Source organism: Limanda limanda, chromosome 8, assembly GCF_963576545.1.
Source record: "Limanda limanda chromosome 8, fLimLim1.1, whole genome shotgun sequence".
NCBI classification, from domain to species: Eukaryota; Metazoa; Chordata; class Actinopteri; order Pleuronectiformes; family Pleuronectidae; genus Limanda; species Limanda limanda.
In genome coordinates, this window is record NC_083643.1 from 20,396,567 (window position 1) to 20,424,531 (window position 27,965).

A 27,965-nucleotide genomic window follows, 5' to 3' on the forward strand; every position below is an offset into this window, starting at 1 on the left:
GTTGTTCAACTCAAGTACTGGTTGTCTGTTCTTTGTAACAGAGCTTAAAGGTCAATAGGAAACAATAGAGCATTTATTGAACAAAGCGTTTTCCTTAAGTATTTACATATCATTTCCATTCAAGACTTATGCACTTAAAACCTACACAGCTGGAGTTTCACCTGAGCACGGGAGGCATTACATTTCATTACAGGCATTAGCTTCATCACAATTACAAACTTTGGCAGCATACACATTTCAGAAGCAGACTAATTAATCAAGCAGCAGGCCTGTAGTTCACATCCTGCACGTTGATGTGGGGTGATTGCCTAATGTGGTTTCAATGTCAAACCCTTTCTCAGTGTAAAGTCCAGGTGGGGTTTTAATGTATTCTGTGCACTGACGTGAACGCCAGAATAACTTTGTTTAAAATATACATCTAATGATCTGATCTGAGATAAGATACTAAGAATATAAACAAGTACGTTGGACAGTACACTGCTGCTTTGGTTAGGTATCTAACAAACATGTCTGTGAAACTTTAAGCTCATGTCAAACTTAGAAACAAACCGGCACACAGCTCATGAGTCTTTGTAGTAGTTGTTGAAGTTGATGCGAAGGAGGAAATCCTCCAGATGAGGCTGGTAGCCTCGGTTAACCAGCTTGGTCACCACTGAGGAAAAGAGGAAAAGAGGAAAAGAGACTTTTGTTAAACTACAACAAAGCATAACTGAAGCAAACCAAAAAATGGTGCCTTATTCAACTTATTCAAAACCAGTGCAAAACTAATCTGATAATAATATAATATCATATAATACAATATAGTAGTAATATAAATGATCACAACAAAGAGGAAGGGCTTTAAACATTAGCCGTTTAGTTAACAGTAAATCGACGTCTCTTCATCCTGAGATATTGTTTGTTTTTTGTTATTATTTTGTGTCAGTTGCTTGTTTGAATTGTGATCAACATGCCCACTCGCTTGCCGTGAATCTCTTGCTGTGTTTTCACTGGCCTCACATGGCCTCACAGACATGTTCCAAAGTTGTTACAAGGGGAACTGGCAGGACAAACCCCAGAGAAGGTTTGTTTCTCACATACAGTCGCTCCAGATCATTTCAGGACATTATACAGAGTTCATGTCTGACAGCAGCTATAGAGGCAAGTTCAAACAACACTGTTTTTCATTTCAGTTTATAATATATCAAAACTGAAACCCAATCCGTCTCATTGTATCCGACAGGTGACTGATGAAAGTCCATAGAAACTACTTAAAATGGTAGTCAGTTTTTTTTATTTTGCATATTCTTACTTTTAATATACTTTTCTCAAGTTATGAGGTTTAATCTATTATTATTAAAGCTGCCCAATGAAAATAGATTTGAGCCGAAGGGATCAGAAGTGCAGAATTTGAATGTGGTTGAATGCAAATAAAGCGACTGAAATTTTCATTAAATCAGATGAGAAATGATATTCCGTATGTCCTCACCTTTGAAGAGGAAGTGAGAGTAATACTTGAAGGTGTTGTACGACTGCTGCATGGCGATGAAGCTGGGGTGCACCGCCTCGCCGTGCTGGCTGTCCCACGGCTGGGCGATCAGCTGGGCCCGGAACTTGAGGATCAGGCTGAAGATGCTGTGGATGATGTTCATGACCGGAGCTGCCTTCTCTGTCAGCAAACCCCTGGGGAGGAGAGAGAGTGCAAAGTTTAGGCTTTTCAAGACGTCCTGACATTACACACAGGAGAGTGTGATAGTGACAAGCTCACCTAATGAGATGAAATCATGCAGCGGGGGATCAAAAGTCCCACTGGAATTTTAATTAACTTGTTAAGAGGAGTTTGAATCAATTTTATATGAAATGATGGCTACAGAGTGCACAGCTTCCACTTGCTGCTCATGTGAGGAGCTGGAAGAAATTATTTCAGTCCCCTGCATCTTTCCGCATTTTGTGCTGCAGCATAAAACCCTAAAAAGTTTAAGTTTCATTGGAAAAGTTCTATAGATTTAAGGATCCACTTTGTTCTGTTCTGATCCGATTCTGAGACATGAATTTGAATATCTGCCTAGAAGGAAGCTTTTAATCTTCTTCATTATGGTTATTAATAGTGTTATGTGTAATAAACCACACTTTTCATCAAAAAACGATAAAAATATCTATTAAATGTAAATGTATTCTAAAGTGATTCATTTGAGCTGTATGTCAAGTGGGATCATGTAAAAGTATGTAGGAGTGCAAAATGCTATGGCAACTGCTTTTATGGTTTACACAATTTGTGCCTTAAATTGCCTTGCTATATATTCATAATCCCTAAAAAGAAAATTGGATGGTAATCTGAATTGTTACATAGTTGGTGATGTTATTTCAATATTTACGTCAGTATAATTGGTCCAAACAGTAAACAGGTCAAATAAAAATGACATTTTATGGTTATAAAGTGAATGAGATTTTTCAGATTTTATATTTGAAAATGTTTCAGTTTTGGACAGTTGATCAGACAAAACAGACCTATATAAACTCTAACATAAGAACATTTGATGTATTATCTTTCATCAAATGTTTATATAAAACATTTGATAATTTACCTCATTGTATGTAGATGTATAAATAAATCACAAAAACAGTAATCTGGGAGCAACGTGAAACAAATCGTCTCAAGAGGATCCAAAAATCAAAACTAAAAAGAAGTCATGAGTGTGATGCGACTTCCTTACTGAGGCCAGTGCTGTTCAAATCATCGACAGGTGATGAGTTGTGTTGTGTACAGTGTCTACTTGTTGTGTGTTGTTTACTCGTTCATGGGGTGCACAGTCTTATCGCTGATAAATACTTGAATGTGTAATCATTCATAATGATGTGCAGTTTAAAATGTATTGAATTCAAGGCGAGACAAGGACATTTAGTTTTGTTCCCAAATTGTCTTCTTCTACAGAGCAATAAATCATATGGGCCCAGAAATGACAGCAGGCATTATATTGCACTAAATACTGTAATATGGACACGCGCAGTCCCAGCCCTCACCTGAAGATGGCTCTGTTCAGGTAGTCTGCATGTGTGCGGTGGATGGCATCCAGGTCGCTGGCAGTGGCCAGCTTGGCTGTGAACTCGCTCCACGACACCTGCAGGATCTGGTTGGCAATGTATCCCTGGATCACCTTGACGAAATGCTGCATCTCATGTCTGTAGAGCTGCAGCTGATGGAACTGCACCGAGCGACCCGCACCTTTCACCAGCGCTGACAGGAACAAGGACGGAGAGCCAGTCAGGAGCGGCCCGCAGAGGACAGAGGATAACCAACATATGCTGGTTTCTGAATTTTAAGTTCGATCATTTTTTTCCCTGTATCATACAACTGTAAATACATTATCTCTAACATCTATTATTACACTCAAAAGACAATTTGTGCTCTTTTAACCGGCATTTAGTATTTACTAGAAAATTCACAGTTTTTACATCACTACACATTACTTAATTATAGTACTTTGGTGCGATTATTTTATGCATAACTTACTTATCTGTAACGCATATGTTTTACTCTTGCTATTTTATCATTTCTTCAAATTGTTATATACATTATTCTAAATGCTGACTGTAATTAAGTTTCTTTATATTTACCTGTTGTCTTTTATTTGTGCTTCTATATGAAGTATTTTGTAAATGCTGTTTTGAAAAGGGCAACATAAATAAAGTTATAGTTATCTATGTTTTTTTACTTTTAGGCTAAAGATAAATACAAAAGAGTTAGTACTGAAAGCGATAGTTGGCCTTTTATAAGACATTTCGTAGCTGTCAAACATGTTCTTTTATAAAAAAATACTTTGATACACCGCTCCATTTATGTTCGAGACTGTCTTTTCCTATTGTAAATATTGATATTTCATTAAAGTGCTATGTTACACAAGACATATATTGCTCTTCTCTCCGTCCTGGGAGAAGGATCCCTCACTTGAGACTCTCTCTGAGGTTTCTACATTTTTCTATTTCTGGTACTTTTTGCTCTCTCTAGTTGAGGGTTCAGAGCAGAGGATGTCACACTGCGTTAAGCCCCTTGAGACAAATTGTGATTGTGAGTATGGGCTGTACAAATGGACAAAGCCTATTTCATTTGTCATGGAGTCTGTCATGATAGTCCCGGTTATAAAGTCCTTTTCCATCATGTATTAAGTATCAGCCACATTGGCTCCATGTGATCATGAAAGCTGATGTTATAATCACTGACGTTTACATCCTTCTAACAGTTGTTTTTTCCCCAGGAGGAAATGTTTTTGTGGAGTCTGTACACAGGCTTTTGCTGATCAATACTACCGGTATGTAACCCACTGAAGCGCACAATTGTACAACAATCCCACTGCTATGAGATGTGCCTTGTATAAATAAAACATAAAGGAATTGCACCATTCCCCCTTCTATGAATATTTCATAAACGGTTGAAGCGCGACAGGAGGAATCTAAACCCTTCATCCTCAGAGGTCCAGAGTCTGAGCTGCGATCAACCGCTCCCATCCCCTCACCTGTTCTCTTCAGGTGGAACCAGACATCACGGAGGCTCCACACCATGTGTTTGAGCTGCAGCAGGAACGAGAACAGGCGGTTGTATTTGTTCATGCAGCTGTCCGTGATGATGATGTTCAACGGCCAGTCCACCTGGGAGACAGCACGAAGGGAAAGAGAGAGACGACGACGCCGCCGCCAAAGCAAGAGAGAGAGAAAAAGTTAGTGAAGGTGTGAGAGAGATTGAGTGTGAAAGAAGGTGAAGAGAAACAACAGTGGGGGGGCAGGTAGTGGCAGAGTGACGGATGAGACGATGGGAGGTGTGAAAGCGGAGACGATGATGTAGGAGGTGAGAGGATTGTGAAGGGGAGAGATGGGGGTGGAAGCGAAGAGGAATTGGGGGAAAAGGAAATATGGGGAGAGAGAGAGAGAGGAGCAAAGCGTATAAAGCAAGAGAAAGATGGGGAAAAGAGTGAAGAAGAGAAGATGGAGACGCGGTGGGTAGAGAACAGTGAGAGTTAGAAGGGCGACCAACACAGGCGGGAACATTGTGTGCGGCATTAGCCACTTTGCATGTCATCCAGGGAACACAACTCTAATCGATCTGCAAGGTCCAACCGTTTAAGAGCTTGATCCGCTCATTTTCGTGCTGAAACAAGCACACACTTGCAAGCAGGTGTAGGTGTATTCTGTACCATAGGGTCAGACCCATTCATACTGTAATATGTTGTCCCTATGTTTCTGTGATTTATGTATGTATGTCGGTGAGGTGTATAAGTATATAAATGTATAAGCTACTAGATGACCTAAATTTCCCACGGGATTAATACAGTATCCATCTTTATATCTATCTAGCATGCGCTCACTCTGACTCACTGTCAAACACACGGCCTCACCTTGTAGCGCAGCTCCAGGCAGTTGAGGGAGTCAGGGGCGTGCGGGTGAAATGTCTCCGGGAAGAAGCGAAGGGCGAAGGTGAAGTTGGCGGCCAAGGGGGTGTCGCCGTGCAAGCTGTACTGCAGGGCCTTGCTGAGGATGGAGTTCAGGACCAAGGGGGTCAGCAGCTCGCCGGGAGTCTGCCGATTGCCCAGCTGGAGGGGGGGGGGGTGGGGTAGGAAACGGCAGTCAGATAAGGACATTCAGTCAAACGAGGATAACTACCCGTACCTGCACACCTGTCGTGTCAAATGTGCCACCAGTGTATTAAAGTTGGCAGGTTGTCGTTGCAAACAAACACCACAGGTTGCTGATTGCGATGATTAATTCCCGTTTCTGACTGACGGTGTACTAATCAGTGGAATCAGCTGAAGTCTCTGGCTAGGGAGGAAAAGCCTTCTGTTTCCTAGGCCTCCAGAGACACACGTACAGGAATGTTTCCGCAGACCGGCACCAAGGTGGAGAGAACACTGCACTTGTTATTTCATGCCAGGAAGCTTGGCCTTGACAAGTGGTCTAGAAATCTGGCAGCGACCCACCGTGTGCCGCAAACAGAGAAACAGAAATACGACAGATGAAAAGCTTCAGAGACCCGCAGCTGCACATTGTGTTTAACCCAGTCAGGCATCGGTACCTTTTGTATATTGTAATATAATGTATGACATTGTTTATTCCATATGAGGAGGAATAATTGGTTCATCTGAATAAACTGTGGTTGTGTCGCTAATCTTATCAGCATTACTGCAATAAAGGACATTTTCACACTTCTTTGTTCTATCCAATACAAAAATACACTAACTATTAATACGTTTCGGCATCACTAAGGCTTAAACCTGCAATACTTGAGTTTTCAGCCACATGGGGCAGCACAACAAGCTGGAAAAACTATTTGACATTATAAGGTTGATATGCTTAATGTCTTATTTATACAAAGGGTAGTTACTGATCAACATAAAAATTTATTTGAGTTAATTTATTTACATCCACCCAACATTTGTATTTCCAGTATTCACTCTCCTTTTCCCTCTGTTTTGGTTTCCACTAACAACCCCTTGTAATGTAACTCCACCTTAATTATTTTAGAACATATGACAAGATGGTGCATATCCCTCCTATGATGATTTTGGCTTGAAGTTAAGTTGCCGAAGTGCTGGCTAAGTATATGTACGGTTTTTCTTTCCAATCATTCTACAAGAGTGTGCGATTTCATTTTGAGAAAACAATTTCTTCATTTCAAGTTCAGGTATTGTAATCCTGTTCCACAAAACCCTTCCCTTGCTCTCACATTGCCCCTGCTCATGTGCAAATTTGTTTAGCTCCTGCTCAAAGCTGTTTGTCTGCACTGAGACATATCGTTGGTTTTGAGAGGTTTTCTCCAGGAAACAGCTGCAGCAGGAAAGAAACACTAACACCAGCAGAGAGACTGAACTAAAACTGTAAAGTTGCAGGTGGCAAAACGAAAACCCTGAGACGGAATGCAATTAACAGAAATGTTCTTCGTGCTGAGGAGAACTGCAGAGTCGGGGGAGATAACTGTGGTTTCGTCAGTGACACTTCTCCGTCATTATTAGTCATCCTTAATATGAATATACTGATTAGAGCAGCTCCAAGAACAGCCTTTTTGGAAGAGGTACTTCCAGTATAATCACAATACTCATGGGCTCTAGGATCCAGGAAATTACTCTGGTTGTGACTTCTTTTTGAGAACTGTTTGTTTTTGTTGTGTGTAAGTCCTCAGGTGTGTTTCACAGGCTAAAAGAAGATAACATTAAATACACACTGTGCTGATCGCTCAAAGACAAAATGTGTATTCAAGAGGACACAAGGACATTTTACATTTCCTGCTATCTCCTGTAAATGCAATGAACTGAGGAGAAATACCACATGTCACCCTATTCTGAATATGCAACAATGACACATCTGAGAGAGCATCACCTTTTCAAAGAGCAGATCACTGAGGGACTGGGCAAACTCGCCGTCCTCCATCAGCAGGAAATGGCGCAGTGCTTCAAAGTGTCTTTCAACTCCCAACTCCACAAAGAAGAAGTCCACCACCGCCTTGTTCACCAAAGACACACTGGAGATGGAAGGTGGAGGAGAGAAAACCAAAGATAAGGAGACGAAAATGATGCTGACTTGCACATTTGATACAGGTCGTGGGAAATAGACATCAGCTCTGTAGGAAGCTCAGGGAATATAATGGTGTGTGTGTGTTTCTACTTTTAAGGATGACCTCCTCTGTCCCATTACTTTAAATTATTCCTGAGCAATTTACATTTCTATAAGAGTGGGATTTATGGAATGTTCCCTTTCACTGAACAGTCAGCAGAGAAGAGATAAAAAATAGAGTTGAAAATCAAATGCAAGGCTCCCCTGTGTCATCTAAGCATAGGATAAAAATGTATTAATAAAAATTTAATTTAATGAATTCCAATGCTAAATATACTGCACGCTCTCTGTGTGCAGAACGGGATGAGAAAGGCTTCTTCATTTTTTTAAACACACAAAAGGCTAAACTGCACAGTGTGCAGAAACATTATTGGGAAGGACTGACAAGCTTGTCTGGTGTTCTGATGGAATTTCAAACAGAAAAAGGATCCTACAGTGATGGGATGTAATAAGAATTTAAATTATTCCTGCAGTAAAGAATGTGCACTTAGCTACAGTGTTAGATAAGTTATGTATAAAATCTATAAAATGAGGGTGGCTGGGGGGAGGGGGGCACATCCATCAAGCCTGCGGTGGAAGCAGCCAAATGGTTCTGTGTAAAAAGGAGAGCCAGTTTTGCCGGACAGATGCTGACACTGTTGTGTTACAAGCCATGCCTCTGACTCCAGGATGTCGGCACGCTATCTAAAAAAAATTACTTAAACACTAGTGCAGTAGGATGCTGGCTCTTATTAAGAGTAAATAGGTAAAGCTGGCATAATGGAGAGTCTTCTGAACAGGAATAAAGCAGGATCTTAGTGCAAAAGGGGCTAAACACTTTAAAATGATTAGTCCTTAATGTCCCTGACACACAACAGAGCTTCTCCTGCAGCTGGCTTTCAGTCAGACACTCACTGTGTGATGAGTGGGGTCGTGACAGAGTGTTTTATCAGAACCGGCAGGGACACCATCTCGCTGAGCTGGACTGCAGTGGTGTCTGTCGCTCTGCGGAGAGTGGGATCCGTATGAAGGCCCCAGGGGCCCCGGGTTACCTGCTTCAGCAGCTGACACTCGGGTGAGGAAGCTGTGAGAGAGAGAGATGACAGGTATGTTGCTGAATAAATATCACCCTCACAACTGCAAAAACTGTGTGGTTTAAGTACAACAAAGAAAAAACGAGTAAGTATAGTCAAATAAAAAGAGAAATATTTTTGTCAGAAGCGATGATGAAAAACAGTTTGCAACATTTATTAGAAAACTTAACTAAACTTTAATGTTATCCATCCTTGGTTAGCCATTTTCTGATGTGACATATTTGCAATTGTTAGAATTTTCTTAGATTTTAATTTTTAAGCCTGTCAGTATTTAGTCTCTCTTATGTGAGAGGATGAATTGCTCTCCACTTGCATTGGATTCCCCCTTAGGGGATGAATTAAGTGTATTGAACCGAATTCATAAAAGCTGCAAATATGAATTGATAAATAATTTGATAACTTATTAAAAAGTCATTTTTAAGATAATATGCCCAAAATTCTAAGTTGCATTTTCTCAAATGTTGATATCTGCTTTCTTAGTCATCTATGACATTACACACAATATTCAAAAACCTTACTGGGGGTCAGACTTGACTTGATTTGAATTCAGAAAAAATACAATACAAAATACAAAAAAATGTACAATTGATCATATTAAATGCATGCAGATTTAATTTAATAGCATTAGCTTATACGCAAGTTATAACAGTTATTTTGCCAAAGCTCTTAATATTTAAAGCAACACTCCCTAAATAATTAGAGCGCCGACTTTGATCAGTGGTGTGGAAGACGTGTTTTGCTAAGTTGATACTGATTGATTTCACCGAGACCTCAGCATGAATAATAGCAGCATGACTGAACTACAAACGAGTGAAAAAGACAGAAGATCACTTCAACCAACCATGATGCATTTAAACATAAGCCAGACTTAATACCTTTATGAAATATTGCTGCTTTTCATGCGTCCTCTGTGTCTGTTGATGAAGTCAATGTTTACAAGCCTCTAGAAAGGCATCAGGCCTGAACATGTAAATGAGCTTCACTGCTGTGGAGGTGAATAATTTTGATTTCTCTACAATATGACCTCATGTTTTGCTGTTTTTCAGATGACTATTTCTCATCGAGTTATTTCAGCCTGATCACATAGATATTTTTCAAAGAATTCTTTAATAGGATCAGGGCTCTATTTTTATTATTAAACCTGACATAAGCTACAGCCACTTTCATTACTTCAAGACTGTGTTCTGTGAAATAAAGCTTTAAATAAAGTTTCGGTACCAAGATTGTTTTGAAACTTCCTCGGAATGTGACCTTTTTTCAGTTTGACCGATGTGTGACAAAGACAAACCACACAGTCATTTCTGAAATCCAACTTCTGAGGTTTATAATTAAGAAATGTCTATCTATAATGTTATTATGTTATTTTAGTATGAAAGGAAATGATATGGTCACTCTTTTCAAGCTACACTAAAATCCTGGCTGTGCCTCTACATCACACAGCCTGTATATATTGTAAGAAAGGAACTATTCATCTCCAGCCACACATTCAACTCACCCATTAGGTTGTAGCAGTCGTCATAGAGGTCCACTTGGTACTGAGCAGACAGAGCTAAGAGGTATTCCCGCTCAGACTGTTCTCTTGGGGACAAACCAGAGCCTGCTGCCCAGGACCCCATGCCCTCCACCAGCTGCTCACCATGACTCTCCGACTCAGGACCTAAAGAGAGCGAGAGACAGAGACAGTTTTCAGTGACGTCTTAATTATCAGGCACTATTCTTAACACCGAAGGGTCACAGCAGAAAGTTACCATATTTGTCTTTCCCCAGTATTGAAAAATCGTTTTGTTTTTCAGAACATTTAAAGCAGTCAGTTGAAACTAATTTCAGCGGTGCAACTACTGATTACATGCAAATATCTAGATCTGGGACAATTAGCTGATAGATCAATTAGACCATGAATAACAATTATGTGATATAAGCTTCTATAGACGTGATGATTTTACATCATTATAAACTAAATATGTTAGTTTTTTAATTAAAACTTTAACTGTCATTCTTTACCTTTTCACGTTTTCTATTCTAATGATTTATCAGGTAATATCATCAGATTTATAGACCATGTAAATAAGTATATAAATATACTAAATATATATACATTTTTATAACAAATATATATAATTAGTCCCTTGAAAAATATAGCTCAGTTTATGGACATTGAGTAAATTAGCATTAAGAGGTAACATTTTATATGATCGTGGTCTTACTAAACATAACTTCAGAGAAACGTACGAGTGCAAAATGTGCAATGTGTCTTTTTTTTTTACTTTCTTTATTTTCATTATACAATACCTTTATTACCTTCATTGTTTTCTGGTTTCTGCTGATTGCTCTTCACTACACATCCAACACCAAGTGAAGAATCTGACGAGTGGCCATAAACACTGCCTGGTAGTGCAGAGGGTTGCAGCTGAGTCCCCAGCACCGCACAACCTATACCCAGCGACGAATCAGAGGAGTGGCCGTAAGCGCTGCCAGGCAGTGGCGATGGAAGGGGTCCAGCTTTGGACACAACACATCCGGCACCTAGATTGGAGTCTGAGGAATGACCGTGGGCACTGCCAGGCATTGGAGGACATTTTGGTTCTTCTCCTGAAACTACACATCCTACACCTAACGTCGAGTCTGAGGAGTGACCATAAGAACTGCCGGGTAAAAGGGACAAGGTAGGGTTGTCCCCTGACACATGGCAGCCTGGCTGGAGTGTGCAGTCTGAGGCATGCCCGTGTTTACTAAAACGAGGTATTGTTTCAGATACGTTGGATACAAACTCGCCCACTTTCATATTTGCATCAGAAGAGTGACCGTGGATACTTGCAGTAGGGAACAGTGCAACAAATTCAGAAACATTCTCCCCAACTTTGATATGAGCATCTGAGCTGTGACCATGAACATTAGGGGTGGACAGAGGGGCAACTATGTTAGAAACCATCTCCCCAACGTTGAAGTGGGTATCCGAGGCATGGCCGTGGACATTGGAAGTAGGAAAAACAGCCACAAAGTCTGAGACATTTTCCCCAGCTTTAAAGTGAGAATCAGAAGAGTGACCATGAACGCTGGGGGAAGGTGGAGGACCATCGACACCTGAAACATGTCCTTGAATCTGAATGTGGCAGTCTGAGGCATGGCCGTGGATGTTGGGAAACGATAGAGGAGCAGTGACCTCGGATACAAACTGCCCGACCTTTATGTTTGCGTCAGAGGAGTGTCCATGGGTGCTGGATGATGGCTGGGCTGGAACAACATCTGCAGCCAGCTCTCTGGAGACATGAGTGTGAACGTTAGTCAAAGAAAAATTTTCATCGCCTTTGTTATGAACATCTGAGATTTGGTCTTGAGTGTTTTTCTCAAGGGATTTCCCCCGTCTCAAGTCAGAAACACTTGTCACAACTTTGTGGTCACCACTGCCTTGCCCTGGTGTGGTGAAGGGGGCAGTAACTATCACACCATCTTCTTTCATAGGCTCAGTAGTTTTTCGTTCATCTTCTTTTTCAGCTACTTTCATTTCTAAAATCTCCATCTTAGTGTCCTGTTCTGCCGTGAGGACAAATTCATCCTTCTTGTCACCATGAACATTAGGGGTGGACAGAGGGGCAACTATGTTAGAAACCATCTCCCCAACGTTAATGTGGGCATCCGAGGCATGGCCGTGGACATTAGGAGAAGGAAAAACAGCCACAAAGTCTGAGACATTTTCCCCAGCTTTAAAGTGAGAATCAGAAGAGTGACCATGAACGCTGGGGGAAGGTGGAGGACCATCGACACCTGAAACATGTCCTTGAATCTGAATGTGGGCGTCTGAGGCATGGCCGTGGACATTGGAAGAAGGAAAAACAGCCACAAAGTCTGAGACATTTTCCCCAGCTTTGAAGTGAGAATCAGAAGAGTGACCATGAACGCTGGGGGAAGGTAGAGGACCATCGACACCTGAAACATGTCCTTGAATCTGAATGTGGGCGTCTGAGGCATGACCGTGGATGTTGGGAAACGATAGAGGAGCAGTGACCTCAGATACAAACGGCCCGACCTCTATGTTGGCGTCAGAGGAGTGTCCATGGGTGCTGGAGGGTGTGGTGAAGGGGGCTTTGGGGACATTCTCCATGACTTGGGACATATTCTCACCGATGGGGATGTGAGAGAAAGACGGATGGTTTTGGATCAAGTCAGGCTGGACTGCGGGTCCCCAGCGAGGCCGGGGCTGAACTGAGGCTTGGCCAGCGATACCCTCGAGTGGACTAAAGGGGGCACTGAAGTCATAGTCAACTAGTTGTGCTGTTGGGCACACTTCAGATAGGTCAGAGCCGATCTCCTGTAGGGCCACGTCCACTTGCTGACTGTCAGGATTAGGTAATTTGGGGAGGAAATCCTTGATATCGATCGCTTCAGAGATGAGCGCAGGTTCTGCTGTGAGGCGGATGATGGGTGATGATGATGGGTCGGGTGGGGGTGATGGTAAAGCGTCAGATTCCTGGGTCTCTTCACGCTGCTGCTCTGGCACCTCCTGACAGGGAGATAACCGTTTAGAAATTATATACACTTGAAGATGTGAATAGTAAATCCTTGAGAAAAGAGGACAACTAGGAGTCAATGTTCAAGAGACAATGTGTTGTTATACCTGTTGTTGTTCAGACTGTGCTGTTGAGGAAATAGGAGGCAGAAATTCCACAGGAGGTCCCACCTGTCCTAAAGGATATTTCTCTACTAATGCCTGGAAGTCACAAGAGCTCTGGTTAAAACCACCTCACTTACTCTTCAGTCATTTTCCTCTGTGTGTGTTCTCTTATGATAATTTATCACAAACCTCAGTGTGCTCTCTGTCGTGAATTAAGAACTGAGCTCGTGCTTCGTCAAGTCTCATTCGCTGCACCCTCCACAAGGCTCGTCTCTCTCTGCGGGCAGCTTCCTCTGACAGATGGCTGTACTGAGCAATCAGCTCCTTCCTGTGATTTGACAGACACACAAAATAGAAACAAATACAAGTACATTTTTATAATTTTTATACTTATCAAAGCAACTCACCGCTTATGCATTTCTATGAAAGTGTTATACACATTGGGAATGGGACAAATGTCTATAGAGCATCAAATGAGCAGTTATTCATGAATTGGGTTGTCCTCCTTGTTCTCCCTGCTAGAATTATCAGTCGTGAGGTAGCTTTGCTCTTGTTAGAGAACACAGATGATCCTATATCTATAATTGATTATATATTCAATTTTTGCCAACAAGTGTGATTGTCCACAATATCCTATAAATTGAATGTATTATTTGAAGAGTGAATAATTCAATGTTAAATCGAAAAGATCCTTAAAAAAATTGTGCATAGTAGACAATCACGGAGTAACATTCCCTTTCATTTTATTTTACCTATTAATTTTTCCATTGCATTTGTTCGTATACTCTGTACAGATTGGAAAGGGATGGAGGGAGATGTACCCGATGTGTTTTTGTTACCTTATTCTCTGTGTTGATATGTCCTGTCTTTAATGAAACAAAACTGAAGAATACAAATTGGAGTAACCCGTGTGTTTCCTACTTGATGCAACCCTGCTGGCCTGCCATATGTCGCTGTGTGAATATGTGCTCTCAGGGTCTGTGCTGCTCTGAATTCTGTTTTGAGCATTTCCTTATGTATAATTAACCAGTAAAGGCCTGTCATATAGGAAATGTAATTATTTCCTTGACAAAAGCTTTATATTACCCCAAACATTGGACTTTGAGTCTTTACTTATGGAGTTGTGGTAACTGGCTGGACAAAAAGATGAAAACATATACAGGTCTTTGCTTCAGCCTTGGTAAACTCTGATCTCTGTGAACCTTACGAGCAGCTTATAGCCATCGAATGGAAAGCCCAACACATGGTGTTCACATAACAGGCCTTGATAACATTCGCTTGTTCTACGGCGCCACAGTTATCCCGACAGTGTGGATATTTGGAACAGGTCCAGTGAATGAAATATCCCACAACGATAGAAATCCTTTCTCATCGTGTTTGCACATAGTTAAAATACTCTAGATCAAATCAAATCTTAATAGAGATTAATCAATCATCCATAATGCATTAACATCCCTCTAGTCGAGGCTGTAAAAGACCTGGCTGTCTGCTCCAGTTGCTCCTCCAGGGCTTGTAGTCTCTTCTCTCTGTCTCTCAGCTCTCTGGCAAAGCTGAAATCATCCTCCTCCTGCTTCTTCTTGGCTGCACTCCGCCACTGGTGCCAAACACAAACAAACAAATCAGAACTCCTTCAAGCTTCTGAAAACAAAGCCACAAGTGCTGCAGCTGCATAATATCAATTTTTTTGTTCATATTTGTTTACTTCTCCAGATATATTTTTTCACCATCTTACATTCTCATATATTTCTCTTGTAAACAGCAAGAAGGATATATAAGTACTTATTGGTAATTAAATACTTAAAATCCCTTCCAATGTCTGACTGATGACAAAATATATATTTTCTTAATTCAATATGTATATATTTGGTTGTATTTGTGTCATGCGGCTTTGGTCGAGACTTTGACATTGCCAGTTTTTCAATAAAAATCACCCCTAAATGTGTATTGACATATCAGACGATCTCTAGTAAACACATACACAGCACAAACTTGTAAAACAAACTTTACTACCTCTTGCTCTTGGTCCAGATGCTGCTTAAACCCCTCAAAACGCTCCCTCTTCTTGGCCTCTTCAGCCAGACGTTGTGACACCTGACGTCCTACATGAGGAAAGAAAGATGACAGTGGGCCTCTTAACCCCCACATGCACCCAACTTACTAAACGTTGTATAAACCTTTCAAGGACTTTCCTCACCCATTTCCCTCAAAGACGTCATAATTTGAGACGTGGATCAAGGATAATTACACTAAGAAAAAAAAAAGACTCCTCAAAATATAAAATAATGAGAGCTAGCAGGATTTATAGAGGGTCTCAAACAACAATTTAAAAGATTCTTGAATGTATGAACACTTCTCAATTGCTAAACATCTTCTGATGATGTGAGTAGTTTGCTAAATTGTGCAAGCACTGATTAGATTCTGTAGAATTTGAAGCCACTCAAAGCTTTCCTCACTTCAGTTGCTTCGGTGCATCTCATGTGATTTCCTGAGAGGAAGGAATGAAGTTGAAGAAAGCTCGTGGTCAGGAGTCAACAAGCGAATGTGATTTATGCTACATTTGTGAAAGGTATCCTCAGAGGGGTGGGTGTGTGCATGATGTACATCAAAAAAATTATATAAAAGTGTGTGTGTGTGTGTGCAACACTAACCACGGATGCTTTCCAGAGTTTTGGCTGTTGACGCTCTGACCTGATTGATCAGCTCTTGGCGTGCCTGCTCTGTACGCAGGGCCTTATAATAGACAGACAAGAAATCATCATTAACAAAGAAACATCCACCTGCCCTGTGGCTCACCTCTTCAACTCTACCTCTGCCAGTCCACACAGCGAGCAACACTCACTATACGGGCCATACAAACCAGACTGTTACACTAAATCATGCAGCGTGCAAGCCCCAGACTTCAGCTGAATCATTATAATGACTGGCTGCTGAAATCTTTGGTGCTTTAGGGGTAATGTCACAATCATGAATCATGTTATGTAAAAAAACGAACTCCTTTCTCTCTCTCTATCGTCAATAATACTTGTGTAAGGCTTGTCTTACTTGCCTTTCTTCCCAGAAGTCCCTTGATTTTCAGAAATCCAATAAGTCAGCTAGCAGATACATAGTGGCATCTGTTTATCTAGATGCAACAACAACCTTATTCTTAACCCTAACAAAACAAAAGAGCTGATACTGGACTTCAGGAGATTCAAACAAAACAGCCATCAACCTATCTACATCAATGGAGATCAATGTGAAAGAATTCCCTTAAGGTGCTTTGGAGATATTTCATTCACAAGGCAAACAATATGCTTTGTGCTGTAACAGGGACCTTGACCAACCAAATTCTATTCAGATTTTCCCTGAGCCCAAGTGAATGTTTCTACCAGATGTGATCAAATTCCCTTTGGGCATTCCTGATACACTGTGTTCAAAACAACTCAGTGATCTTTCGACCTTTGACCACAAAAAAATGTAATCATCTTTGAGTCAAAGTAAATGTTTGTACAAAATATGATGACATTCCTTCAAACTTATCTAAAGAAATCACATTAAAAGAAAAACATAATACTTTGTGAGGCCACCGTGACCTTTGGCCTCACAAATCAAATGAGTTATTCCTTGACGCTAAGTGAATTTTGTTTGTGTTTGTCTTTTGTAAATTTGATCAGAATACTTTTCAAACAAGCAACATTAATAACATAAGCTTATCATGCAAAGAAGAAAATAATTAAATACATGACAGAAATGTTAGCTTGCATGGAAGAATGTGTGTCTTAGTACCTGCTCCTCCCTGCTGATGGCGCTATGCTTGGCAATCCTCTCCATGCGTCCGCGGTACACAGCACAGTCCTTCTCGATCTCCTCCACCTCCTGAAGGGAGAAGGTGACAGCAATACGAGGCACCGGCAGCTCCGACCAGCAGATGTAGTGCTGTGGACACAAAGTGAAAAAAGTTGGTATATATAAAAAAGCCTCAGTGATTAACATTGATTGTAGTATGTAAACACTTTGTAATTACCTTCTTTTGAGTGTTAATATGTTCATAAAATATGATGGGATTACAGAGTATAGACAAACACTGCGTGTCTTAGTTAATAACAAGCAAACATTCTAAACCTATGGTGGCAAAGAGTTAAAAAAACATTAAATATTCATAGTACTGGTGGAAAAAGTAAGGAAATCCTTCAATTCAATAAGTGGTAAAAGTTATTTTAACCTCAGAATTATGCTCCTGGTTGCTTCACATCAGCTCTGGAGGAATTGTTAAACATTCTCCCAACAGAAAAGTTTATTTTGAGTAATTTTTAGGTCTGGTGTGAACGACTCCACAGCATCTCTACTGGTTCATGGTCTGGGCCATTACAACAGGGTGATTCTCTTTGATTGAACCCTTTCTGTAGGAAGTTTGATTCAATGTTTCGGTGTTCCTTGTTGCTCAGGTCGCGCACTTTTGACTGTTTAAACATCAAATACTGTAGATCTGAACATCTACGCTTTGTTTTATCCTGGAGTTTCACCTGTAGTGACTGTGCTGTTGTCAGTGGGAGAAAAACAAGCCTCTAAAAGGCAATATCCATCAGAGCCATTGGCAAACATTGGACATAGTCAATACAACGATTTGGAAAGTCCTTCAAAAATTTTAGAAACTACTGGCCTACTGAAGTAAACATCTTTGACTATCTGTGCCTTTACTTTTGCACATCTTATAATGTAGAGGTCTGATATAAAAGGTGACATGTCCAAAGGTCTAAAACCCATCTTGATGTAAATAACATTAAAGAAAAACTGAAATTCTGAACTGTGGTCTCAAATTCCCTGTTTGATCTTAAACCAGTGTACTCTGAAATTATATGAGCTTTATGTATCAAAATTTCAGAGTGGAAAAAGCAAGCTGACATGATTTGAGAGGGCAATTGAGTAAATACATTATGCAGAGAATGTCAAGTGATTGGACCATCAATTGGGCCAGAACAGGATTTATGTAGACACTATAAAAAGATGTGGTCCGAGTGTTTGGATATCAGAAGACACATTTTTATCTGAATAACGCCACCATCTAAACTGCTTTTTCTTATTTCCTTAAACTGAGTAAAGTCATAGTCTGATCTAATTATGATATGTGGAGTAATCTTAATAACAATCTATATACATAATTAATATCATAATACATAGGATTAATAAACTGTTAAGCTTACAAGAGCTTATGAATTGTTGCATAACATGCATACAAATAAAATGGAAAATCTGACAATCCTGCAGCCCAGATCACGGTGATGAGTTATTACAGCCGAGTAAAAGCTTTTTCAATATAAGGAATCCTTTTTCGCTGATTGTGTGAGAAAAAATAATATTAACACTGTAACCCTGGGTATCATTTAATTATATTTTATTGGGTAATAAAAAAGGTAAATACCCTTGAATTAAATATTTTATTCTTTTTAGTAAAACTATTTAAATTATTTTGATCTTTACTAGATTACTTAAGTGCTATGTATTCATGTGTTGTTTTGCATGTAGAATAAATATTAAATTTTAGCTGAAGAGATATGTATACAATATCAGTAGTCAAGGGAAATGGTTCTATTATACAATAGAAAGCACATTAGTGGCCATCTCCTCAATTCACATATTTCATTCCATAATTTTAAATGCAGCTATCCTGCGGTTTCTCTCAGAATGACAGACCCCAGCAATCATGGAAATTGGTATAGAGAGAAAGTATTCGTTCCAGAATGGCAATTGGATAGGAGCACAGGCCCTGCTGCTCGGGTCAGGTAGGTCAGGTCATAGAAAACATTATGTGCTGGTGAATCAGCAGGTAATACACAGTGATGTAAGAGAATGAACACAATTAAATTACATAAAAACTTCAACGCTTCACTGAAGCTTTTCAATTGTTAAGTTAACAGCCATTGTGCCAAGTGAGGGTCCATTTCTATACAATTATAACTTTAACACTCATAACTCTTTTTTTAACAATACAACATTTAACTACTTTTTTTGAATGATGTGAGGTGACTCATACTGATACTCAATATAGTAAGAATTGCAATATTCAGTCAATGTAGAAATTATTTTCTTGATCAAATTATTATTCAATTCTTCTACAAAATAAAAATTCTAAATCGCAATAGCTATTAGGGAATAGGGACCTCCCTAATAAAATAAAAAACGGTCGTCCTAGGTTTTTAAAGGGCAAAGTAGCATCTTCAAATGAACAACAAAGCTCCACATTGACAGAAAGCAGAACAGAGTTAAAATGTCTGCAGTGAATAATGGAAAAACCTCTACATCAATACAAAAAGCGATTGTATCACAATACTCATGAAGGAACATTGTATATGGATAATGTTTTGCACTCTCCACCCATGTGACAGTATTGATAATTTGTCTCAACCCTCGCAGGCACTCTGGATTTCAAAATAGGTCAATTATTGTTGTGGCAGGTGGATAATTTGTGGATATGCTTTGTCACAGCAAATCTGTGCAAAGTCTAACATTAAATACTGATAAGGTAAAAAAAACACAACTAATTTAAAGTGAATAAATAAAAATTATAATTAAGGATACATGTGCCTCATCTTTCTGTATCAATGTTCACAACCAACCTGTGGGCAGCAGATCTTCAGGAGGTTGATGGTTTTTCCGCAGACGTACACATCATTGGCGATGTGTTTGAGGAAGATGGGAACACAATCCTCCACATCCTTAGAGATCAGAGTGTAGCCTTGGATCCAGAAGTTTTTGTCTGCAGAATTGTAAAGAGGCCTGTTACATGATGTTCTAGAAATTAGACCAAAGCTTTTTGCTGCCCCGTATGCCTCAGATAACAGTACAACTCTCACACAACTGAGGTACGGAGAGTAATAGCAGTGGCGTAATAGCCAAGAGCCTCCGCTGGGCCCAAAAAACTTTCCCTTATTAGTATGACTTACGGGCCATGGCAAAACTCTGGCTGCTTGAATTAACACTTGGAAATTGTTAGTGCTTAGCTCAGTGATCCTAAGCAAAAAGCATAAGAGAACATGAATGCACTGAGCTTCCCGAGCTCTTTACAGAAAGCCTGCGGCTTGCCAAGAAAGCTTAGCCGCTGATTGCCTCCCTGGCCGACGGACTTCGAGCAGAACAATGACATTTGTGTGTCCTCCAAAAATCAGGCGCGAGAAGTGCAGAGGTTCACTGCAGGAGCTGATGAGGTGTAACCGATGAGCAAATGAACCTCTTAGCCAGACGCAGCCGAGGTGACGGTCTGACCTTGAATGGGGTGTTGCATGACATACAGTATTTGGACAGGCTATGATGATTCATATGAAACCATATTTATTGACTACTGTCAAAATGACGCAATTACTGTGTGTACTTGTTTGGGGAACACAGTTTAAACAAAATTACTATATACTCGTTAAAAATTCACTAATATGAGGCTGCAGCTCAAATATATGTTCATCATTAATTAATCTGACATTTACTTTCTCTATGCAATTTTTTGTCTATAAATAGTTAGAAAATGATGAGATAGTTTGCTACCATATAGGTGACATTTTCAGTATTGGTTTGTCGGTCCAACACTGTAAATGTGTTGGATATTCAAAAATAAATAAATAAAATGGATATTCATTTTAATATAAGACTATATTATGAAATTAATAATAATATTTTGTTGAAGCATTAGTTTTTTTTCAAATTGCTGTTGCTTAGTGCAATAAAAAGTCAATTACAAAGAAAAAAAAACATATCAGCAACTATCTTGATGAGTAAAATGTGTAAATAATAACTAGACCTATATTATTAATCTTGTTGACTTGGGCTCTTACATTATCAAAAATGTTTCAAACAATGTCCAAAACCAGAGAAATCTCCAGTTTAATTCAAAACGTTTCATTTTGATTGCCTTTTTATTGGGTCATATCCATTTTGCCAGTGGCTTTTTCCGTCTCTGCTAGAACTTCTAGGGCAAACAATGTTAACTGAAAGGAAAACACACTGCTACCCAGTTAGCCTGTCATCTGTTTTTTCTCTTCCACAAATATTTGTCCCTCTCAATAGATCACGATTCTTCATTGCCATTTGCTGTGCATTCTGTCGCCGAAGCTCTTCCAGTAAAGCGCAAATGTGGAACAAAGAGTCCCCAAGAAGATAGTAGGACAAGAAATAGTGAAGACAACAACTCCCATTATACGACATGCTTCACATAACATTGTCTTTTGTTATTATTTTGATTAAGAGACCTCTAACTGCCCAAGTTACATAAGCTGCTTTCAGACATGCACTGTACTCCACATCCTCTGGATTTTCTCCAGACGAGGTGCATGTGTGAACGCAAATGTCTGAGTGGAACTTTCTGCCATGAACGAGTGGGGGGGGGGGGCTGATAGCACTTTCATGTCAGTTTATATGTCACTTCCTGGCCCTGTCTGCTGCACCCTGCTGCTCCACCTCTCACCTGAATTACGTGGGGGATTTGTTGCTGTTGTGAACGTGTCTGTGCAGAGAACCTCCCGCTGCGTTGTGCATGTGTAAAAAGGCAAACTGTGGTTTAACTCAGTAGCCAATTCTCAGAAAATGGCTAGATTATATGTTTTATTAGTTTCGGATCATTAGACAGACAAAACATTGGATTTGGGGGGTGAGTTTTTTATCTGATGTTTTTTTTAAATCAAATTATAAATCTGTAAAATAAGAAATAAATAATCAGCAATTTAACTGGCAATATAAATAATGGTTAGTTGCAGCCCTAATTGTAAAACTCAATAAAGTTTGAATGCTTCTTCATATAAAACAGTAAATATTAAAATCTAGTCTTGGTAATGAAAACGATTGAAGACATGTAACGGGACATGGCATTGAACAGCAGCGTGACCAAGGCAACAGAAGCAGTTCAGTTCCTGCAGAGTGCAGATGGGTGTGTCTTTATCTGCCCTGTAAGCCTCATCACCTCCTGTCTCCACTTCACCCTCCTGTGCTCCTTGAGGAGTCGAGTCATTAATTGGACTAAAAATATATTCAGCCAGATTAGATTTGTCAAGGACAATTACAAAAGACAAGATGTAAGAAAGAATAAAAAACTAATTTATGTTATAAAATGTTTTATTTTACTCAGCGTGGTGTGCCAACTGAAGAGAATAAAGGAAGAGCGTTGATTTGTGTTTGTCCCTGTGGCTTACTGAGCGGAGATGGCTCTGGTCCCCACAGCTGTGGTCGCTGATTCTGTTTCCCACTGATTATCATCCAATAACTTCATGACGTCCTTTATAGACACAAGGACAAATCCAACTAGGCAATAAAGTCTGTAATGAAATCTATTTTTTTTTCCTGCTAGACAATCTGTCTGCGAGGCCTCTCATTGTCAGAACCTGCTGACTGAAGCCAAAGTGTTTATGGGACAGCGTGTGTGTGTCGACTCACCTCTGGAGCTGAGGTACTCCTCATTGACCTGGATCATGAACTCGCCATGAACATCCCGGAACACGCCACTATACACCCAGTCATACACAAACCTGAGTGAAGCACAGTAAAAACAGTCACACACCGTCCTGACAAGTCTGTAGAAAACAGATCAATACAGCAAGCTCCACTAATGAGTGAAGTAAAGTCATGTTCTTGGGTTATAATAGTGGGCAATGTCATTATTGGGTCACATATTTGGTTTTTAGGACACGTTTGTAAGAGGAGCTCAGTGACTGACCTTGTGTAGGGTTCACAGCAGCTCTTCAGCAGCGACAGCAGGACCGGATAGTTCTCGTTGCTGCAGTTATGCTGTGCTTCATTGTACAGGTAGGACAGCAGTTTAACACCCTGAGGAGAGCCACATGGCACAGAGCTGACACCCCATCTGATAGGCTAAACACAGCCATGATGGATGACATATTGCAGTTTGCAGATAAAAGAGCACTCACTGCAGGGAAGGTAGCCTGGCCCACACCAAAAGGCCCGTCAACACAGCACAGCTCTGACAGGTACCTTAGATTAAAAGAACGCAGAGATCAGATGATATTTGCATCAAGGTCCTCACTGTCTGGACACGACTACACGGATGACCGGGTGAGGTCTAAAACTGTGACATGCACGCTAGACACCAACAAAAGAAAAGGACCAGACCTCACCTGAGTTGGCGACCAACTTTACGAAAGAGGAAGCTGATGGTCAACAGGCTGAGGGTGGGTGAAGTGCTGAGAACACAAGCTCTGTAGTAATGCAGATACTTCCTGAGACCTCCTGTAAAAGCCTTTGAGAGAAACAGGTTATTGTGCAGATGTAAAACCACTGAAAAGCTCAGTTGACCTTGTGCATAGATTGATAAATGCACCTTTCTTATAACATATTATGCATTTTGTACTTGAATGATAGGTTTACAACATTCATATTCTAATTTCATCTAAAAATGTATTCAGTCTGAGTTTGGTTTAAAATAAAGTGGAAGATAGTTCAATCATCATCTGCTCAAAAAGATACACAAATGAGGGAAACTGTGACATAAATGCTAACAGATATCCGCTACATCTAACAAAGATTGCTGAAAGCCTATTTAAAATATACATTTGTAAATAGAAAAATTATACAGGATTTAGATCAAAATTCACAAGAAATCACATTAAAAGCAAATCTTTTGATAGCCAGTTTGAGCAGCAATAGGGTTGTCGTGATAATCCAATATTGGTAATAAGTATAATTTTTCAAAAATTGCTGGCATGTCCTAAATCCTTTATTTCTTCCCGTTGTGATTACTATCTGGGTCACAGTCCACCATGGTTAGTTTTAGTTGGTAGAGTAGAATTAATAAATATAACTATGTGCTGAGCAAAACTCATCTCTCTCTGATTATGGCTCATGGGGAACCCATCCTTTAATATGTCTTCATGGTGTTTGATATCATGGATGAGCTAAGGCTTTATCACAAACACTTACATTTGTGTATTTCATAATTAGCATAATTATAAATGTATACCTTAAATTTGAAATAAAAAATTTAATGATTTGTATACGTGTATACACAGTATTTGGAAATGAAATGACTTACCACTTGTAGCATCTGTTCCCAACAGAATATATGTAGAGAAAAAATTAGGAGTAAGATATGCAGTCTCAGTGGTATTAATGAGGATTATACACACATACCTGGAAGACTAGGCCCTTCTTGTCGGCACTCTTCAGAGAAAAGTTACTCAGCCTCAAGTAGTTGGTGCCGTACTGGGCCACCTCCCTCAAGAGACGAGCCACGCTCTCTGGAGAGGCTCCCGAGATGCACACTCCAGGCCTGACGTCAAACTGAATACTCTGGGAAGCAGATAACATATTTACAGATGGTGGCCGAACAACGAGAGAATAAGTGTACGGTCTAATAAGATCCAATAAAATAGCCTTGCAGCAAAGACAGTCTTACTTAAGCTCATGTTATTGAATTTTTGTTGAGGTTGTCAGAGTCACCTCCATGGTGATTTCAGAAGGTATGGTGGTGCATTTATATCTGACTGGATTACATACTCAGACAATTGTTATTTTGTCCTTCTCGTTCTTTTATTAGAGATGGAAAAGAATTCCTTGCGGGATGACGAAAACAACACAGACAGTATTATGCACCATCACACACCACAGCTTGCGAGATTACTTTTGAGTTAAGTAAACACTTCTCTGACCGTCTGAACAAGAATCTCACATGAGGAATTTGATGCATGAACATTTATTAAGTTATATTATGACGTTTTTCAAGATATTGGGTCCATATTTTTTTCTTGCCTCCATGTTAATGATAAATGTCTGCTAGAGAAACGACGTAAAGGGCTAAGGGAGTAATCAAGGGAATTGTGATTCGATTGATGTTGTCTTCTGGAAATATAAAAACTTAATGGGAAACAATAAAGCAACAGAAAAGCTCTCTGGTGGTTACTGTTGTTTTAGCATTGAGAATATTTTAATTTATATCTTCATCATTTAGTGTTTCGGGACTCAAGTGTATGCTTGACACTGTCACATTTTGTCTTGTTTTATTTTTACAGAGTAAATGTGCAGTTATAAATCAACAAGGTTTCCTTGCTTATCACAGATGTATGAGGCGTCTGCTAAATCTCATTGCCTGATTCCCTTTTCTCTAGTGGGATTTAGTAATTATATGCTGTTGTAGTGCTTTTATAAATTCACTCATTTTTATCTCTTCGGTGTGACAGAGCCCTAAAACAACAATCATTTTCTTTTTATTGCATATTATAGACTCTGAAATGATAATCATTAAATGCACCTGGTTAAGAGGGAAGGTTGTGGACGCCACTCCGATCAGGACGTTGAGGAGGTTGGAGACCAGTTGTGTCTGAGAGTCCAGCGGGAGGACAGGGGAGAGGGTCTCAGTGCTCACCACCCTCATCTCGCCCTCCCAGAGACGATAGAGCTGGTCAAAGGCCTCCCTGCCTCCCTCAGTGAGATACAGAGACTCGCTTTTCCCTGGTGGGCTGGTGAGAGAAACAGAGTGGCATTCGGCTTTAGTTCTGCTCCCGAGAGGGGGAGAGCGAAAACACAACTAACTACGTTGATCACGCTTCTAGCACGAGACAGTCGCAAAGATGGTAAAAAAATTATAAATAATACTATCTCCAGGTAAAAAAAAAGTGGTGACACATATGTAGAAGACATCGACAAAGATGTCTAAAGAGTTTGTGATGATAAGAGCAGGTGCTGGTTTCAAACGGTGGGTAAACTATGTCGCTTTTTTTTTATCTAACCCGCAGGTCATGTCTGAAAAGGGCTTATGTTGCTCGCTCAATCACATCTTATTCTTTTTTTAATTTGACTTTGTGTTACGTTGTTGCATTATAAAACTCGATCAACAGAAAACCTATGGACAACTTTTTGATATTGTGATTATTGAAAAATCATTGAATTTATTAATCGAATTCATTAATGATTGTCAATATATCCACAATAATCAATAGGTTGACCAGTGAGGAAAGCAATGACATTATTAGCAAATGAATAATGAATTACATGACATTCAAATATTCACTGGAGAGCAATTTGACAATGACAATGATTAAGGTGCTTTCAAAGTTCCTACAGAGACATTGGCACTCACCGTCCCACAGACTCCCAACAGCGGCGTCTTCCGGGCTCAAAGGTGCGGGCAGCCTCCCATATATCAATGTCTGGAACAGGGCTGGGCTCTGACTGAGAGTCTGGGGTCAGGTTGGACGACGACTGGAAGCCCTCATCCTCAGACTGATCTAAACAGGGGGGGACCTGCACAGAGAGATAGTAAGACTGACTATCACCTCAGTGCTTAACACTTAAACCAAACAAGGTCATAACTATAAACCCGACCTCAGGCTGAACAAGGTATAAAAAAGTCACAAAATAAACAATGTGTAGCTAAGATACTATCGTAAGCCATAGTGTCCTACCCTGATAGCCAGCCCGGTCACATCAATATTACTTGGAACAGGAGGCAGGTCCAGTCTGATATCTATGTCTGAAGTGCGAGTGTGCTGCAGTGCTCCGAACAGTGTCATCCTGGTGTCCTTCTCAAATTTTTCTTCCACTTCCAATTTGGTCCTCAGAGCTAGCAGCCCTGTACCTGGAGGGGCATCCATCAACCCCTGAGTTTCACCCAAACTCTCCAAAGTCCCCCATTCCTCCCCGCACACCAGCCCCCACGACCTGGCCTCCAGCCGCTGGAGCTCTTCGCTCTGGTAGCCCCAGGGTTCAGGCCTCCGCAGCACGGGCCGCTCTCGTCTCATGTAGTCCCTGTTAAAAGAGGTCGAGGGTGGAGGTGCAGAACCAGCCAGGTGCACAAGGAGCTCAAGAACTGCGTCTATTTCCTTCAGGCCAGAGGACGCTTCCTCCGGCAGCTTCCCGAGCTGGTCCTCCAACCTCTCTGCTTCCTCTCTGCACCCTGCCACCCGCAAGTCAAAGCATATCATCAGGACTTTGTTTCTGGGCGGCGTATTAGCGGTGGCACTCGGTCCCGAGGAGGAAACTTTACTGGCATCCAGAAACAGCTTGGAGAGCAGGGCATCGTAAGCACGCCTCTTGAGAGCCCTCCGGAATCCTTCCTTTGAGACTCCACCCAGGGCTCGACGCTTCCATGACACTCCAGACAGGCTGCAGTCACACAGGGTGCCCAGCAGCTCAGTGATGCTGCTGCTGGTGCAACTGGGCTTCATGGGGTGATTGGGGCTCGAGTACATGGTGCCACTGATGCCTCAGCCTGTAGTGGAGAAATAAAGGATGTTAGTGGGAACAGTTCTATTTCCCTGTCAGAAGAAGCTCAGCATTGGGATGAAAGAGAAATGGTCTGCAGTGATTTTATAGTCTTGATGACCACTCCAATGTCTTTACAGTACAGTTTAGCCATTCATCCATTCACACATTCATTCATTCAGTGTATGTTCAGCACTTTATCCATCACACACCACTCATGCCACAGTTGTCAATACAACATCCCGGTAAATGTTTACCCAGACCTTAGACAATATCAGAACGGTCCAGCAGACCCAGGACAAAGTTGTACCTTGTGTGATTAGTTTAGATAAACGTGGGGCACCAGACGCAGCTCAGCCAAACATTAAGCTATGCTAACTTAAGCTAACGTTTAAAACGTCAAACTGCGTGTTTGATTAGCCAGCTAACGCTAAAATGCTCTTTGACACGATTTACCTTCTTGGTTTGGTTGGTTATCAGTTGGTTCAGGTGACAGCTTCAGGCTTGTATCCACCACAGGAGACTGCTTCCCATGCATG

General features: G+C 40.5%; 1 protein-coding gene across 1 annotated transcript; it reads right to left on the reverse strand.

The window, feature by feature from the left end:
- Positions 1-90: 90 nt before the first annotated feature.
- On the reverse strand, positions 91-27,919 carry tubgcp6 (tubulin gamma complex component 6). The gene is made up of 26 exons (XM_061076836.1): positions 27,883-27,919; positions 26,628-27,433; positions 26,303-26,466; positions 25,475-25,682; positions 24,358-24,516; positions 23,346-23,467; positions 23,139-23,202; positions 22,928-23,037; positions 22,648-22,739; positions 19,851-19,990; positions 17,023-17,172; positions 15,906-15,987; positions 15,268-15,356; positions 14,736-14,851; positions 13,447-13,585; positions 13,261-13,353; positions 12,566-13,143; positions 10,947-12,211; positions 10,144-10,305; positions 8,470-8,638; positions 7,342-7,483; positions 5,367-5,561; positions 4,491-4,623; positions 3,001-3,214; positions 1,469-1,662; positions 91-652 (listed from the first exon to the last, which is right to left on the reverse strand). The coding sequence occupies exons 2-26, from the start codon at positions 27,411-27,413 to the stop codon at positions 561-563; spliced, it is 5,658 nt and encodes a 1,885-aa protein (XP_060932819.1). The 5' UTR covers positions 27,414-27,433; positions 27,883-27,919; the 3' UTR covers positions 91-560.
- Between the last annotated feature and the right edge of the window lie 46 nt (positions 27,920-27,965).

What these genes read in the sequence shown, in the direction of transcription:
- tubgcp6 (XM_061076836.1), bottom strand. Translation starts at nt 27,413, where the DNA reads ATGTACTCGAGCCCCAATCACCCCATGAAGCCCAGTTGCACCAGCAGC. An exon ending in CAACCTTCCCTCTTAACCAG is followed by an intron (nt 24,517 to 25,474) that starts GTGCATTTAATG and finishes TCTGCTTCCCAG; the next exon opens with AGTATTCAGTTTGACGTCAG. An exon ending in CTCTCACTTCCTCTTCAAAG is followed by an intron (nt 653 to 1,468) that starts GTGAGGACATAC and finishes TCTTTTCCTCAG; the next exon opens with TGGTGACCAAGCTGGTTAAC.